Here is a 14,842-nt window from a genome sequence, read left to right on the forward strand (position 1 = left end):
CACCAGGACTGACCGTCACAGGCTGCAGCGGTCCAGTCTCCTGACGCCGCCTCCAGGACTGCAAGGGCTCAGCTATGACCACCATGGCGAACCTCTGGATCAGGCTGAAGCCCTGTCCTGTGATATTGATGCTCCGGCCACCACTGGGGGACAGGGAGAGACAGTGCCAGAGTGGGCACGCCGGGCAAGGCAAGTGACCTGCAAGGCCATGTCCGTGACCCCACCACTATCTAGAATATACTTGGAGGTCACTGTGAGCACAGGCCTGCTGCAAGGCAGAAGGTGTGCCCATAGCACGCGACTGAGCACTGCCATCCTGCATTGGAAGAGGGCAGGAAGGCTGTCCACCTGGGTGTCTAGCGGGGAAGGGACCTGGGGGTACAGTGGGGAGTTCTGGAGGCCTCCTCCTGTCACACAGACCAGCATCTGCCAATCCTCACGGGGCTGGTGGGCACAGAGCCCCTGGGAAACAGCTGGGCAGGGTGGGTGTGGGGGCAGCTGTCACACCTGACAAAGCTCCGCAGTGGCTCGAAGGCCCGCAGGACCGGATTCTCACGGTAGGTGAAGGTGATGCCAGGGCTGGGCACTTCGGAGCCCCCATAGTAAATCTTCAGGGCCAGCTCTCCCGGAACCGCCTGGGGGCCAGTGATACACTGAAGCTGGGCCCCAAACTGCGTCCTAGGGGTGCGGGAGGCGGGCAGCGTCAGCCCCATGCAGGGACCACCGCAGCCCCAGGCCAAAGGGCCCACTGCCCCCACCGGGACGGACACAGGGTCATGGCCAGAGGGCCCTCACCCTGTCCCCAGGACCAGGGGACACCAGTATTTGGTGACCCTTGGGTGACACCCACACGTTACAAGGGACGTCATTGAGGGTCACTCTCACGTCTTCTTCAGAGCCTGTGTCCAAGTGGGTGCCATTGATGGTCAATGTGGTGCCACCCGCCTGCGGCCCCTGCTTGGGCTCCACACTGCGGGGCTGGGGCTGCTGGAAGAGGGGCAGGGCATCTGGCTCAGGGCTGGGCTGGGACGCAGCCCCTCCGCCCAGCTCGGGCCTCCGCTGAGCCACAGCCACTGTCAGGAGGCCCCCCAGACCCCATCCACACCTGTGCTGACCTGCCAGGTGCTTACCTGGTAGGTGAAGTGGACGTGGGGAGGCGAATGGCCAAGCTTCCCATTGATGTCCACCTCGACACCGCCCGTAAAGGGTGCCTCTGCAGCCTCAATGGTGCACACAATCCTGCATGGGTGGCAGGCAGGTGGGCACACACTGTGGGTGTGCAAAGCCTGGGCACCCACGCACACCTGGGCCGTGTCTTCCCTCTCCATGCCCCCAGGACAGGGCCTAGTCCAGCCCTAGGAGTCCAGGTCATGGGCTGCCCACTCACCGGGTGGACACGGAGTACCGTTCTGGCTCAAAGGCACAGTTCTGGCCAGCCACGGTGACCCTCTTCACATCGTCCGCTCTGACCCCCAGGTTTGACCCAAGGATGGTGACGCGGATGCCTCCGCCCAGTGGGCCGGTCTCAGGCTGGATCTGAAATTGGCAGAGCCTGGCTGACCCGGGGGCCCGGGCCGGCGGGGCTGGAGCTCTCCTGTGGGTGAGCGGGGCGGGGGGCTCACCCTAGTGACGACGGGTGGTGGGCACTCGGAGGTGGCGTTGCTGCACAGAGCCTCGTACACACAGCGGCTCTGCCCGCTGCACCACACGCAGCGGTAGGCGGGGTCAGCAGCCAGGCACAGGCTGCAGTCGCTGCGGCCGAAGGAGCAGTTGTAGAGGGTCACTGTGGTGGGAGAAGCCAGCCGTCGGCAGGACCGTCCTGCTTCCTACGCCCGCCTGCCCGCCCGGCTGCCCGCCCACCCACCTTGGAGCCGGCTGTCAACATTCTTGCCGGAGGACTTGACATACAGGTGCAGGGGCAGCGTCTCGTTGGCATCGTGGGTCAGCTAGGGGCACACGGAGACACACTGTACCCCCTGCTCCCACAAGGCCCCCGACAGTCACAACCATGTGTCCCCGCACCGCGGAGGGTGATTCCCATTCCAGGGAGCCGGGGGACACAGGGACGCCCTGAGGCTGTGCCTGTCTGCCACCTGCTTCCTCAGCAGGGTGGTGTGGTAGGCCTGCCCCCCGACCCCTCAAGCTTGTTGTTCAGGCGCACAGTCGTGTCTGACTCTGTAGGACCCCATGGACTACAGCACGCCAGGCCTCCCTGTCTTTCACCAACTCCCGGAGACCGGTCAGACCCGTGTCCATTGAGTCAGTGATGCCATAAGGCGGCGGAGGTAATCGGCTGCCTCCACGGGGCTGGCTCACGGAGTCCACCAACCTGGCCCACCCACCTCGGGAGGCATACCTTTGGGGTCCGAAAGGAGAATGTTCCTGGCTCCTGAGTGCTGACCGACGCCTCAAACTTGAGCAGGTCACTGCCCACAAGCAGTGGGGAGCCCTGCCAGACAGGCCAGTCAGGACCCCCGGCCCTGGGCCCCAGAGGCCCTCGCCCCACACAGCTCCCGGGCCGCCGGGGTGCCCCCGCCCAAGAACACTTGGTCACACGGCGGTCCCCGCCTGGGCCCACGGCCTGCTCCCTCCTGAGCGGCACTCACTGTCTGCCTCCTAAACCCTCGCGGCCTGTCCAAACGCCCCCCATCCTCCCAGACCCCTCCCGCACACGCTGGGCCCTGAGCGCGAAGCCAGGGTGGACCCAGTCCTCGGCTTCCAGCCTGCAGGGGGTGGGCCCGGAGTAAGCCCCGGCCCCAGGTCCGGCCCCGCAGGCCCCTCACCTGCACCGTGTCCAGGTTCTTGCCCTGGAAGGTCACGTCCGTCTCGTGGTTCATGGGGATGACCAGGGGGCTGGGGTTCAGGAACTGGGGGCAGTCGTCCTCCTGGGGAGGGGGAGCGGTCAGGATCTGCCGGGCCATGGCTGAGCAGCCAGGACCCCCGCAGCCCCGGGCTCCTCACCATGTGGGCGCCAACGATGCCGTCCTCGGGGCTGGGCGAGGCCTGCTGACACGCGTGCTCGCGCAGCGCCCACTGGCAGGTCCAGCGATTGCTGGCGCAGGAGATGCACCTGGAAGAGGGGGCGGTGAGGCACGTGGGGGCCGCGGCATGGGCCACAGGGCGGGGTGGGGCAGGGAGCCACTCACGGCAGGTTCTCCTGCAGGCTCATGGCCTCCCGGCAATCGTAGAAGGGGTACCGGTGGGAGGTCAGGAAAACGTTGCCGCGTTTGAAGAGGAGCTTGACGGGCACGGCCACGTGATCTGCAGAGGGACAGCGTCTGGTGGGGCCGCAGGTGAGGCTGGCCCGTGGGGGACGGGAAGCTGGAACCGGGCCTCTCTCGGCCCCAAGCCCATCTTGCGTCAGTCTCCCACAGGAGGCCGTGTGAGGAGACCCTGGCTGGAGCCGGCCCCAAGGGCTCAGCCGGATCTCCATCAGATCCCAGCTCCGGTGTCGCTCTGCTGGCCGCGTCCCCCCCCCCCCCCGTGCTGAACTGTTGGCCGTCTGTCTGTCCCTGCAGGCGTCGAGGGCCGTGGTTCCCTAGTGTCTAGGGCAGAGCACTTGCCAGGTCCTGGCCATGTCACTGCACAGGCCTGCTTTCACCCGTGAGCCGGCTTCCACTGGCCCCACGTGCTCAGGGGACAGGCTCGGCGCCGGACCTGGCCTCCAGGGACGGCCTCACCGGTCTAAGCTGGCTGGGGCGGGAAGGGCGGGGCAGGTGCCCAGCACACATTTTTTTGCACGCTGCCTGGCCAGGGTGCGGCCCTGGGGTCTCAGTGGGGTCTCAGTGGGCAGCCAGGACCGGGCTCTGTGGGCAGCCTGGGGTCTCAGTGGGCACCCCAGGGCCGGTCGGGGGTGGGCACCCTGGGCAGGGCTCGGTGGGCGGCAGTAGGTGCCTCACCCTGGCCAGGTGGTGTGCGGGGGAGGCTGCTCCTGCTCGGCGAGTTGCAGACCACGGTGCCCTCCTGCAGGCGCGCGGGGTGAGGCGGCGACCCACCAAAGAGGCACAGCAGCGCGTCATCGTCCCTCAGGGCCGGGAGGGGGCTGACGGTCAGCTGCACCTGGGGAAGGGCCGCGCCGCTCACGCCAGGATGCCTCCGCCCCGACCTGGCGTGTGGGCCACCTCCAGGCCCAGCCCCGCCCCCCTGGTTTGCTCTCTGGCCGCCCTCCTGAATGTGGACCCCTGTCCCCTGGAAAGCCCTCTAGAACCCAACTCCATTTCCCCTGAATAGGATCCCTTGAGTCACCCAGGTCACTCCTGGGACAGGGCCTGTGTCTGCCCTGGATTCTCAGGGGTGCCCCAGGTCAAAAGGGATCCCACAAAGGACGGAGTCCCTGTCCCCAGGCCCGGCACCCACAGCCAGGAGCATAGCCCTGTGTGGGCCCCCGGCAGTCCCCACAGCCTGGGTCAGGGGCAGCCTTGCCTCCACCCCCCCACCACTCACCTCCCCCTGGGCCTGGCGGCTCATGTTCTGCGGGTGGGCCCCGGTGACGGCTACGCAGGACTCGTTGCGGCTCCACAGCCAGTGGCCGCTCTCGTCAGCCCGGGGGCACTCCGCCTTCCTGGTGCAGCTGCGAGGGTGGGGGGCAGCCTTAGCCTGGCACTCGTCAGCCCCCGGGCCGGGGCTGCACCCCCAGATTCAGGGCGGGGCTGAGCCCCCGGGCACTCACCGGCCCTCGACGACGCACCAGCCGCAGTACGGGTCCTGTGAGCTGTGGCAGTGAGCGCAACTGGAGAAGCTCGCACACTCCTGCACGAGAAGCCGGAACACCTGGAGGCACCGGGGCAATGAGCGTGACTGCAGACACCAGCCAGGCAGGACCCCCCAGACGCCGACGCCTGGGACCACCGGCTCAACCCCACCTTTACCCACTAAGCCTTAGGAGCCTCAACACCAACGCAAGGCTGGGCAGGGACGGCTCCAGGAAGCAGCTGCCAACCAGGCTCCGCGGGCCCAGCCCGGAGGCTAGACCTCGCCCGGGATCAGGTGGCGCCAGGTTCCAAAGAGCCAAGGGAGTCCTTGGTTATGGCACCTCCCTGGTGCCCATTGCATCAGCCCCCAAGAGGCTGAGGGACTTGGCCCATCTGAGCTCACAGGAGTGGCCCCTCAGCTCGGCTTGCCCTTGGGGAAGGCCTACTTCGAGCACTGACCCTCTGGTCAGATGGGCCAGAGAGACAGAGAGCAGACAGAAACAGTTTCAAAGGCAGGAAAGGTGCTCAGAGACATCGTCAGGACCCGAGAAGGGGGCCAGCCCCTCCCACGCCGCTTGGCCCCTCTCCAGGGCCTGGACCACCGAGGCCCCTCCTCCCGGGCCCCACGGGCCCACCTTGTCCTGGGTCATGGCGTACAGGCTGGCCAGGTCTGCAGCCAGCACCAGGTCTCTCTTGATTCTCTTGTTGATCTCCACGAGGACGGCACCATACTCTGTGGAGCTACCATCTGGGGCAAAGTACACCTACAGGCACGAAGGCAGGTGCATGGTGAGGGCCGGGCGGGGGGTCTTGTGCACTGAGGACCCCTCTGGAAGCCACCCTGCCCCGGCCCTGGGCCTCACCTTGAGGACCCGGCCGTCCGAGGTTCCCAGAAAGGCAATCGTGTGGCTGTTCTCGCTGGTCACGGTCACAGCCGTCAGATTCAGGCCTCCACGGTGCAGCACGGCCTTGGCCGAGAGGCCGTCACGGCTGCCCAGCGGGTAGGGCAAGTGCTCTGAGCCACACGGAAAACTCTCACTGGCACCCTGCGGACCATGGCGTGAATGGTGGGCGGAGACGCCTGCCCGAGGCCTCTACCCCGCGATGGCCCCCAGCACTCAGGGTCCCACACATGCCCCAGAACCAGCCCAGGCACACGAGGCCCTGCGTGCTCACCCCTCCAAGGCCCCACCGCCTGGCACACCCGACACCTGGGAGAAGCGGAACCCACGTGGGTGTTCACACTGATCTGCCCGTGGAGACACCACACACACACACACACACACACGGCCCTCACAACAGGGTGACATGTGGACACACGTCAAGCAGGGCAACGCACAGACCCATCCGCGTGTGGTCCAAGCCCGTATGAGAACGCGCTGAGGCCACGTACCGACCCGTGGCCGCCACACTGGATGTCGCCGTGGAAGGGCTTGTAGAAGGTGTCGCGGGCCTCCCGCGCGCCCGTGTAGCAGGCGTCGCGAGTGGCCTCCATCTTGCGGTGGACCTCGTCCAGCGGGAACAGGCAGAGGCCGGTCCAAGGCCCCCCGCCGCCCCGGGCATCCGTGCTGAACACGGCGAAGAGCACCCTGCCGGAGCCGGGCCGGTCCACCGAGGCCGCCAGGCAGGTGCCGAAGGCGGGGGCCTGGGCGTCGCCGGGTTCCAGGCAGCGCAGGTCCACCTCCAGGTAGGAGTAATAGAAGGGGTCCTGCTTGCACATGCGCGCCAGCAGCGTGCGGTTCCGGGCTGGGTGCTTGTCCTGCTGGTTGAAGACGAAGAAGACGTAGGGGCCGTCCTCGAAGGCGGCCACGAACTGCTGTGTGTTGGAGGACATGTAGCCGGCCTTGTAGGTGGCGTGGTCCGTGTAGGCCTCGAAGGCCTCCCGGCCCTCAGTCCGGTCCAGCAGGCGGGTGCTCACGATGATCCCGTTGTCATGCGGCCCGTTGCCCTTGCCCACAAAGAGCAGGCGCTCATCGCCGGGGCCCGCGGCGCTCACCAGCCCCACTGTGGCCACGCTCTCATCGTTGCTGGCCACAAAGGACTTCTCGCCGCTGCCATCCTCGTAGAAGAGGCGCGTGGAGATGTTGCCCAGGGCGCGCAGGGCGCAGATGCCCTTGAAGAGGCTGCCGCACTCCACCAGGCGGCTCCGGGGAGGATCGAGCAGCAACAGCTGGTTGACGTTGTCGGTCAGCACGGCCTCGTGGCACTGGCTCGCCTCGATGGGAGGCGTGCACTTCTTGTTGTCCAGGGCCGGGCCCGTGGCCGCCCGCTGCTCCAGCTGCAGGTCAGCACTCAGCTGGTAGAGCATGTTCACCGCCCCCACGTACACCATGCCCGAGGCCTCGTCCACCACCAGGTGGTTCAGCTCCGTCTCACTGCGGAAGAAGTCTAGCTTGCGGGGCCGCAGGCTCACGCTCGTGCCCGCCAGGCCCAGGAGGGTCAGGGCCCAGAGCTGCAGCGCCATTGCCCCTGCACCCTGCGGGAAGAGAGGAGGGTCAGGGGTTCCCCAGCCTGGAGGACCCACCCACCTTGCTCCTGCCCAGCCCGAGGCCCACTCCTTTCCCCGCATTCCTGCCCCTCTGGCCAGACACACCCACTCTCAACTCCAAGGAGACCATCTCCCGACCCTCCTCAAGAAGACTAACCTGTAACCTAACCTCTAACGGGCCAGGCTACCAGCACTGCAGCTCCAGGCCTGGGTGTGGCCGGCCACCCCCAGAGGACTGCGCCCCCAGGTTCCCAGAGCACCTCCTCCGGAAAGTCTCCCGGGCACTCACGTCCCATGACCCCACCGCGCCTGGTGATCTGAGAGGCACCACCCCCAGACCGCACTGCCCAGAGCACAGACCCAAGCCGACAGGCCCTGAACATGCACACGGGGGGCCACACACCTGTTTTGTGCCTGACTCAGCACAGTGTGATCCGACCGGAAACAGCAGAGCCACGGGGACTGCAGCCCGGCCTGCCTCCCCGACCCCCTCACCCCCCCGGGGCCCACAGCAGGCCAGTCACCCTGCCTGTGCTCTGCTGGGGAGATCCTCAGGTCTCTGAAAGGGGGCCCCCAGAGTCTGAGGGCGGTGCTGTGTGTGGGCTGCGGCAGGCAGGTCAGTGTGCGGATATCTGCTTGAGCACATGCCCCTAGGTGTGTGTGCAGGCCCGGTCCCGTGTGCATGAGGGCTGAGCTCAGGGTTGCCAACATGCAGGCCTCTCCCAGTTTGGAGTGGTCCAGCATCTCCCCACCTTGGGGACCCTCATGACAATCTTGAGAGTCTCTGCCACCACCCTCTTGGGCTGCCCTCTCCCAATCTGTGTCCCAGCCCCTGATCCCTGGGCCCCTGACATCTGCCCTGAGGGTGTCTGTGCCTGGCATGACGTTTAGGGCAGCCCTGTCTGTGCCCACATGGCCAAGTGGAGACTGGCCCCGATGGCAGAGGTAATGAGGGGCCCTGGCCTCCCAGATTGCCCACACCGGCCGCTGTGGCCACCTTCAACACCACCTCCCTGGACACACTCATTCACTCAAGAAACAGCTACTTTCGTCCTCTCCTGCAACAGCTCTCCCTGCCCGCCCTGTGTCCGCCTCCTCCGAGAGGAAGAAAGCTGTCTGCTCTGTGGCCAGGGGAGACGTTTCTCTGGGGCACTGGCTTTGGGCAAAGCTGTGTTGACTGGAAAAGTCTGGCTTCCTCTCACGGACCTGTGACTATTACACAGAAGCAAGCCCGCTTCCTTCTTTCCCTGGGCCACTAAGAACCACCCCCGCACCACCCCGCAGGCTGTGGCTGCTCTCCACACACCCTCCCCGACCCCCAGCGTCCCTGGGCCACTACGAAGCTCCCCGGCCAGGCTGTGGCTGGTCTCCATCCCTTTGTTCCAGTCTCCACCACGTCCCTTGAGCCCCTGGAGGAGGCGTAGCCGAGAAGAACCAGGTGACAAAGCCTCCTCATCCCAGAGCCACCGGGGGGCGCCGGCGGGTCCGGCCGGGGAGGTGGCCCCTCGGCAGGACAGCGTGACCCGCCCCGGGCGCAGGAGGCCCTGCTTTGAAGCGCTCCCGCCCGGGCCTCCTGACGAGCTGCTGGGAGAGGAGCCAGCCACAGGCCGGCGGGACGGTGTCCAGCAGGCACCAGGGAAGGGGGCGGAGGTGGCCCAAGAGGAGGCGGAGAGCGGGGCAGCCAGGGTGACCCCGGCCGCGCGGAGACGATCGGGTTGGGGAGGAGCGGGAAGATTCCGCAGGCCCGCCCGGGGCAGGGGCCCCACCAGCGCACAGTCGGCTCTGGCTCTGCGGGCCGACGAGACCGCGCGGGGGACAGGACACTCCGGAGGGCCCCAGGCGTGGGGCTGGGCCACCCGCCAGTCCAGGGCTGCGCGGGGCGGGAGGCTCTGACGCCCGCTGGTGCTGCCCCCCAGGCCCGGGGGCGGACGGCCCGGCTGGAGGCCCCGCCCCGGCGCCCCTCCCCCGCCGCCCAGCGTCCCGGCCGCCCCGCCCCGCTGGCCGCCCCGTCGCGGCCCAAAGTCCGCTCGGCGGCGCCGCGCGGGCGGGGGGCGTCCGGGGCCTCTGCTGGCGCGCCCCCCCGCCCGGCCCCGCTCACCCGCGTCCCCGGCCCAGCTCGGCTTTGGCTCCGGCTGCGGCTCCGGCCACGGCCGCGGCGGGCGGGGAATGAATGGAATGTTCCCAGAACCCAGGGAGGGAGCGAGCGGGCGGACGGGGGCGGGCCGGCCGGCGGGGGCGGAGCTGCGGCCGGAGCCGGAGCCGCCGGAGCCGCCCCTGGGAGCAGGGCCACCGGTCTCCGACGGATCCGAGTCCAGGCCCCTCTCCCCATCGGCAAGAGGGCGGAGGACTTGAACCCAGAACCGACCGATCGGGCACAACGCCCACTCCCCCATACGCCCCTCTCGCCCCCCCAACTCCTCGGTCCCAGGAGATGGGAGGGCCAAGGAGCATAAACCGAATGCTCTGGTCGCCTTCTGGTTAGTGCACACTTGACTGAGCCCCTGGGGCAGGAACCCTGGGGCTGCTACACCAGAAGCGCTGGATGAAGGCGCCTGTGTGCCCTCACCTAGTGGACCAGATCCTGCTGCTGATTCCCAGGGGCCCAGAAGCTGGGCTGTTCACCCTGCCAGGAGGCCTGGGCCAGACCTGGGCTCCCTGCCACCCACAGGAGCTCTCTGGGCAGCAGGCAGAGTGAGCCCCTCTCACTGAGCCCAGGTCGTACAGTATCACAGGAGGGGCTGGGACTACAGGCAACAGCTCCCTCCACTTCCTGGACAAACAAAAGCCTCAGGTGACCTGCCTGGCCAGGCCCAGGAGCAAAGGGTGACCCACTTGACCAGAAGCAATGCTCGGGCTGCCGCACCGGAGGCGCCAGGCTCAGCCGGCAAAGCTCCCTGCGGCTGGTGTTCCCGGAACGGGCGCTTCCTGTTTTGAAGGCAGCCCAGGACCCCTGCTTGCTCACCGGGCCAGCGGGGATTTCCTCAGGGGCACCAGACGCCTCTTCCTGGCCAAAGTCCGGAGTTGCACTTCCAAGAAGTCCACAGTTTCAGCCTGCTGCCCGCCCGGAAGGCGTCTGGATGTGTGCCCCCCACTCCAGGCCCGATTCCCAGAAGGCAGCGCTGCAGTCAATGCCCAGTGGCACTCCAGGCTCCCTGCAGAGCCCACCCTCCCACGAGATCCTGCCAGCGGCCCCCACAGCAGGGCACCTGGTTTTGGGCAGACGTGTGCCTGCTGGGCCTGGCCAGACAAGACCCGTGGGGACACCTCACCCCGTCACTGCGTGGCCGTGGCCCCCACCACCTTCCCCAGCTTGTGCTAGCCCCCACTCACCCAGGCTTCAGTGGTCTGGCTCAGTCTCTGCTCCAGGCCGGCATTGAGGTTTTCTAGGAAGCAAAGGAGAGACGGTGGTCTCATGACAAGCCTGGCCCCTGCCTCCACGTCTGGGGTGCGAGGAGGAGCCCATGGGGCCCCAGCTGGCCTCTGCCATCCTGGAGGAAACTCTCAGCCTCCTGCCTCCTCCACCCCACCTTCAGCCCTGCCCAGACACTGGCCTCCCAGCCCCCAGCCCAGCACCCCCGTGCACACAGGTCCACTTGGTGTGTATGCCTGCGTGCCCCTCCAGCCTCTGCTCAAAAAGGCAGAGAAGGGAATTCCCTGGCTGTCTAGTGGTTAGGACTCCGCACTTTCATTGATGAGGGGTTGGGTTCAGTCCTCCGTTGGGGGAACTAAGATCCTGCAAGGTACATACGTTACTTTGATTAAAACTAAAATTGTTTTTTGAAAAACATGCACACACAACTCCGCAATTCTCCTTACTAGCCGTGTGACCTTGTGCAAGTTAGTTAACTTCTCTGAGCCCCATTTCCCCATCTGTGAAATGGAGACAGTCATAGTGACTAACCCCAGGGTTTGTAAGAACTAAAGATTTGGGCCTGAAAAGCCTGTCACATTGTAGCACTCAGCAAGCTGCGACTGTATCCTCTCCTCCTGGATAAACACGCCTGAGTACCTGCAGGGAGGACCCGGTCAAGGATACTTCTCAGCACAGAAGTATGCAACCAGAGGACCGTGAAAACCCACGGTGCTGGTGAGGATGAGTGGTCCGTGTGGACCCGGACAGAGCCCAGACCTGTTGAGGACAGCTGCGGGGCAGAATTCCAGGCATCTCCACCCATGGGGGTTGATACAAACACACATGAGTTTAATTGAGAAGTTCTAGAAGACTGTATCCAAACTGAAAGTCAGGGTGGAGCCTAGAGGCAGGGAGGAGGAGGCTGAAACAATAAAGCAGCTTCATTTGCCACTTTTTGAAAACATTTTTACAAGATTATATTGAGTATGCACATGCTACTGGTCTACTGAATCTCGCCCCACCGTGGCCACAAACCACTGGCTCCCTGTCTGGCTCCCCAGCAGCATGCCCCCGGGCACCTCATTCCTGTGCCAGACAGCCCCCAAATGCGGGGACCAACACTGTGAGGAGGGCCCAGGGCTGGAAGGACCCCCAGCAGGGGCAAGGCCTGCGGGTGGGGGGTGGGGGGCGCCACGCCTGCGTACGCGGCGTCCTCAGCACCCAGCTGAGCAGGGAGGGGTTAACCAGAAAGAGGAGCTTAGGGCTCCAGGTGTGGGGGTGAAGGTGCCTAGGCAGCCTTTGTGAAAGGGGCAAAGGCCACTCCACAGGCAAAGTCAGTGCCAAACCAAAGGGCGTCAGGATGGTGGAGCCTCAAAAGAGGGCTGGGCTGGGCCTAGCCGCGAGGCTGAACGCGGGGTCCACAGCCCCCGGGGGTGGAGCATGCAGGCCTGCCCCTGAAGGGACACCAGGCTGGCCTCCGTGCCCCTGGTGCCTCCTCCCTCCGCCTGGCATGGCCAAGTCCCTAGTCCCAGCCCTCCACCTGCCCAGGTCCCGGGGTGGGGGTGGGGGGTTGCATGTGTGCTGGAGGTGAGGCCAAGGGAGGCTGGTCTCTTCCAAGGGACCCCCTCTTCCTAAGCCCACATACCCAGCCGCCACCTCACCCCTCGAGGGGCCTGCACCAAGTGACCCACTGCGATGGACCCCCTCTGAGACTCTCCTGGAGGCGGTCCTCGGATTTCTCCTCCCAAGAGCAGGTGCCCCCAGCCCACACTTCCTTCACAAGGAGACCTGGACACCTCCCTTCCGCTTGGCCCCCAGCTGCCCCATCATGTCCACCCTGCCTCCAACTGGCAGCCTCCGCTCATTCCTGCCGTCTCAGATGAAGGCCCCTCTCCTGAACTCCCACAGGTCTCTGAGGCCATGGGTGAGCCCTGCCACAATCACACACGTCCAGTGCCGCTGCCCAGTCCCTTTCGACCCGGGTTATATGGGCTCTGGACAATGTCACCCTGCGCCTCAGTTTCCCTGCGAGGGACACGGGGTGGTGACAGCACCAACCCGAGTGTGAGGCTGGGAGGTGTAAGTGGATCTGGGCCTGGAGGAGGGGTTCAGGGTGACATCGTGAGGCCACCGTGTCTCTGCTTCTGCCTTCCGCGTGGAAAACGCCTACCCACCCCCCAAGAAGCCGGAGACAGCCAGCCTGACCTGGCCCCGCAGGACCGTCGCTCACCCACCCTGGCCCACAGTCTTCACCGATGGGCTGATCTAAACACAGGATCTGGCCCGGTGGGTGCCTCCGGGTCGCAGACCTGTGATCCTCCTCCAGGAGGAGGCTGGACGTGCACATGCCCCCAGACCTGGTCCCCGAGCCCCCTGCACCCAGTGGGTGTTCTCCCAGCCTGAGCGCGGGTGGGGGCAGGGCCTCTCCTCACACACCCACCGCCCGGGGAGCAGAGGAGCCTCACCCAGGGGGCCCCCCGAGGCTCCCTCCTTGGGTTCCTTTCTCCTAAGCAGCATCCTCACCCCCTGCTCCCCCATCAGGAAAAGGCAAACAGGAGGTGCCCACGGGGCAGGGCAGGGGTCTCACCCCAGGCTAGGGCCCCCTGCAGCCCTGGCCCCCAGGAGGAGGGCCCTGGGGCGCGGGCTGGCCCTCCCTGTCACTATCTTTAAGCAAACACTGATGCTGAGGTCAGAACAACGCAGAGCAGCCAGGTCTGCAGGGGGCCCTGCAGCCTGGGGGCTCAGGCAGGGGACCCAGGCCCGGCCTACGCGGAGAAGGGGCCGTCCAGACAGAGGCTCAGGCCCAAGTGGGGACACCCTGAGATGGTGGGGGCGCGGCGGGCACTCGGGACCTCCAGTACCGAGGGGATGGAGTAGTCAATCCCTGGCGGAGAGCTTGGGGGCCGCGAGTCACTCCCCCGACCCCAGGCTGGGAGGTAGCGAGGGTGGCGGTCTGGCCCGGGGCGCCGCCCCTCCCCCGCCGGGCAGCTGGCGGCGGGGGACTCGCCAGCGCTCAGCTCCCGCGACGAAAATGCAAATCTGCAATTAGCCCGGAGCGCGAAACAAATCAGAGGAAACAAAACCGGCGCTACCCCCGGCAAATCGGAGCCTCCGCTGTTTTCAAAACAAGAGCGGGGAGTGGGCGCGCGCTGGGGCGGAGAGTGTCGCGGCACCCGGGCCAGGGCGAGAGGAGCCCCTGCCGGCCTGCCGCGCGCCCCGGGGCCCCGGTCAGAGTTCAGTCGGGGAGGCGGGGCGCGGCCCCGATGGGAAGGGGCGGCCCGGTGCGGGCGCGGCTCCCACGGACCATCCCTCCCGAGGCCCCGCCCGCACCCCGCGCCCCCGGGGCCGCACCTGGGCCTCTGACGGGGCTCCGCGGGGCCCTGGGGCGCGCGGTCGCGGGGAGCCTGACCTCCACTCGCGATGACGGCGGCGGCGGCGGCCACGTGGTCCCAGGGACCCGTCCCCAAGGAGCCTGGCGGGAGTCAGGCTGTCCTCCGCCGTTCAGGGCGCGGTGCGCAGCCCCGCCGGCCCCAGGCCCAGGCCCCCCGCGCTCCGCTGTCCCGCCAGTTACCCACCGCGGCCCCAGTGCCGCCTGCGTGACGCCCCACCCCACCCCAACCAGACTCACCGGGCAAAGGCCGAGCGATCGGCAGACACCTCCGAGCAGGGGCGGGCCGGGGCCTGGCTGACGTCTAGCTGGAGCCTTGCGTCAGCGCCGGGAGAGCCTCCCGCGGGACCCTCCCAGGTGTAGGGTGTCACCTCCCCCTCCCCACCCGCCTGGTTCCCAGCCGCTCCTCTCCTCCCAGCCTCTCCTCCCAGCCGGGGCTGAGGGAGACTTAGCAGCCTCCCAGGCAGCCGGGGCTCTGGGGCCCAGCAGGGAAGTCACCCCTGCCCAGTGGCCAGAGGTCAAAGGCCCAAGACCCAAGGTCAAGGTGAGGAGGCCCAGAGAAGCCCTGGGGCTCTCCCTGCTGCCTGCCTGAGGGGTCTCCCGGCCGCTCCCCCAGACCCTGTGGGTCTCCCCCAAGCCGAGGCCCTAGCCTCCCACTCCAGCCGCCTCGGAGCACCCCTCCACCTTCCCCTGAGGTCACCCTCACCAGGGACTCTGTGTCCCGCCCTGACCCTCAGGGACCTCTGGAGCTCCCTGGGCAAAGCCCCAGGGTGGGTGCTGCCCAGGACTGATCCCATGCTGTTGGCAACAGGCCCCAGTCACTGCCTCACCCTGTGGCCTCCTGACCCTGACCCTGTGTAGAGAAGGCTTAGGGGAACACCGTTTCAATGAATTGTTATTCAAGAATACAAGCCGGGACCTGC

At 66.8% G+C, this 14,842-nt stretch overlaps 1 protein-coding gene across 15 annotated transcripts in view; it reads right to left on the minus strand.

Annotated features, from left to right (window-relative positions):
- PLXNB2 (plexin B2) overlaps positions 1-14,842 on the minus strand; it is a 28,168-nt gene that overhangs the window by 6,641 nt on the left and 6,685 nt on the right. For 3 of the 15 annotated variants that reach the window (XM_081590998.1, XM_081590995.1, XM_081590987.1), the window contains exons 2-19: positions 10,510-10,562; positions 6,085-7,167; positions 5,555-5,737; positions 5,327-5,455; positions 4,670-4,770; positions 4,444-4,570; positions 3,900-4,059; positions 3,147-3,261; positions 2,962-3,070; positions 2,784-2,885; positions 2,357-2,449; positions 1,865-1,946; positions 1,623-1,783; positions 1,388-1,536; positions 1,131-1,239; positions 851-987; positions 508-678; positions 14-143 (exon numbers count right to left, since the gene is read on the minus strand). In XM_081590998.1, the coding sequence (XP_081447124.1) occupies positions 14-143; positions 508-678; positions 851-987; positions 1,131-1,239; positions 1,388-1,536; positions 1,623-1,783; positions 1,865-1,946; positions 2,357-2,449; positions 2,784-2,885; positions 2,962-3,070; positions 3,147-3,261; positions 3,900-4,059; positions 4,444-4,570; positions 4,670-4,770; positions 5,327-5,455; positions 5,555-5,737; positions 6,085-7,155 (3,129 nt within the window). In that variant the 5' untranslated portion in view covers positions 7,156-7,167; positions 10,510-10,562. Of the gene's footprint in view, positions 1-13; positions 144-507; positions 679-850; positions 988-1,130; positions 1,240-1,387; positions 1,537-1,622; positions 1,784-1,864; positions 1,947-2,356; positions 2,450-2,783; positions 2,886-2,961; positions 3,071-3,146; positions 3,262-3,899; positions 4,060-4,443; positions 4,571-4,669; positions 4,771-5,326; positions 5,456-5,554; positions 5,738-6,084; positions 7,168-9,277; positions 9,387-10,141; positions 10,299-10,505; positions 10,563-13,882; positions 13,969-14,159; positions 14,627-14,842 lie in introns of those variants that run through there. The other 12 variants (XM_081591000.1, XM_081590992.1, XM_081590999.1 and 9 more) reach the window with 8 other exon arrangements.

The sequence above is a fragment of the Giraffa tippelskirchi genome, chromosome 4 (genome assembly GCF_054371585.1).
Source record: "Giraffa tippelskirchi isolate mGirTip1 chromosome 4, T2T-mGirTip1v1.2.pri, whole genome shotgun sequence".
Classification (NCBI taxonomy): Eukaryota; Metazoa; Chordata; class Mammalia; order Artiodactyla; family Giraffidae; genus Giraffa; species Giraffa tippelskirchi.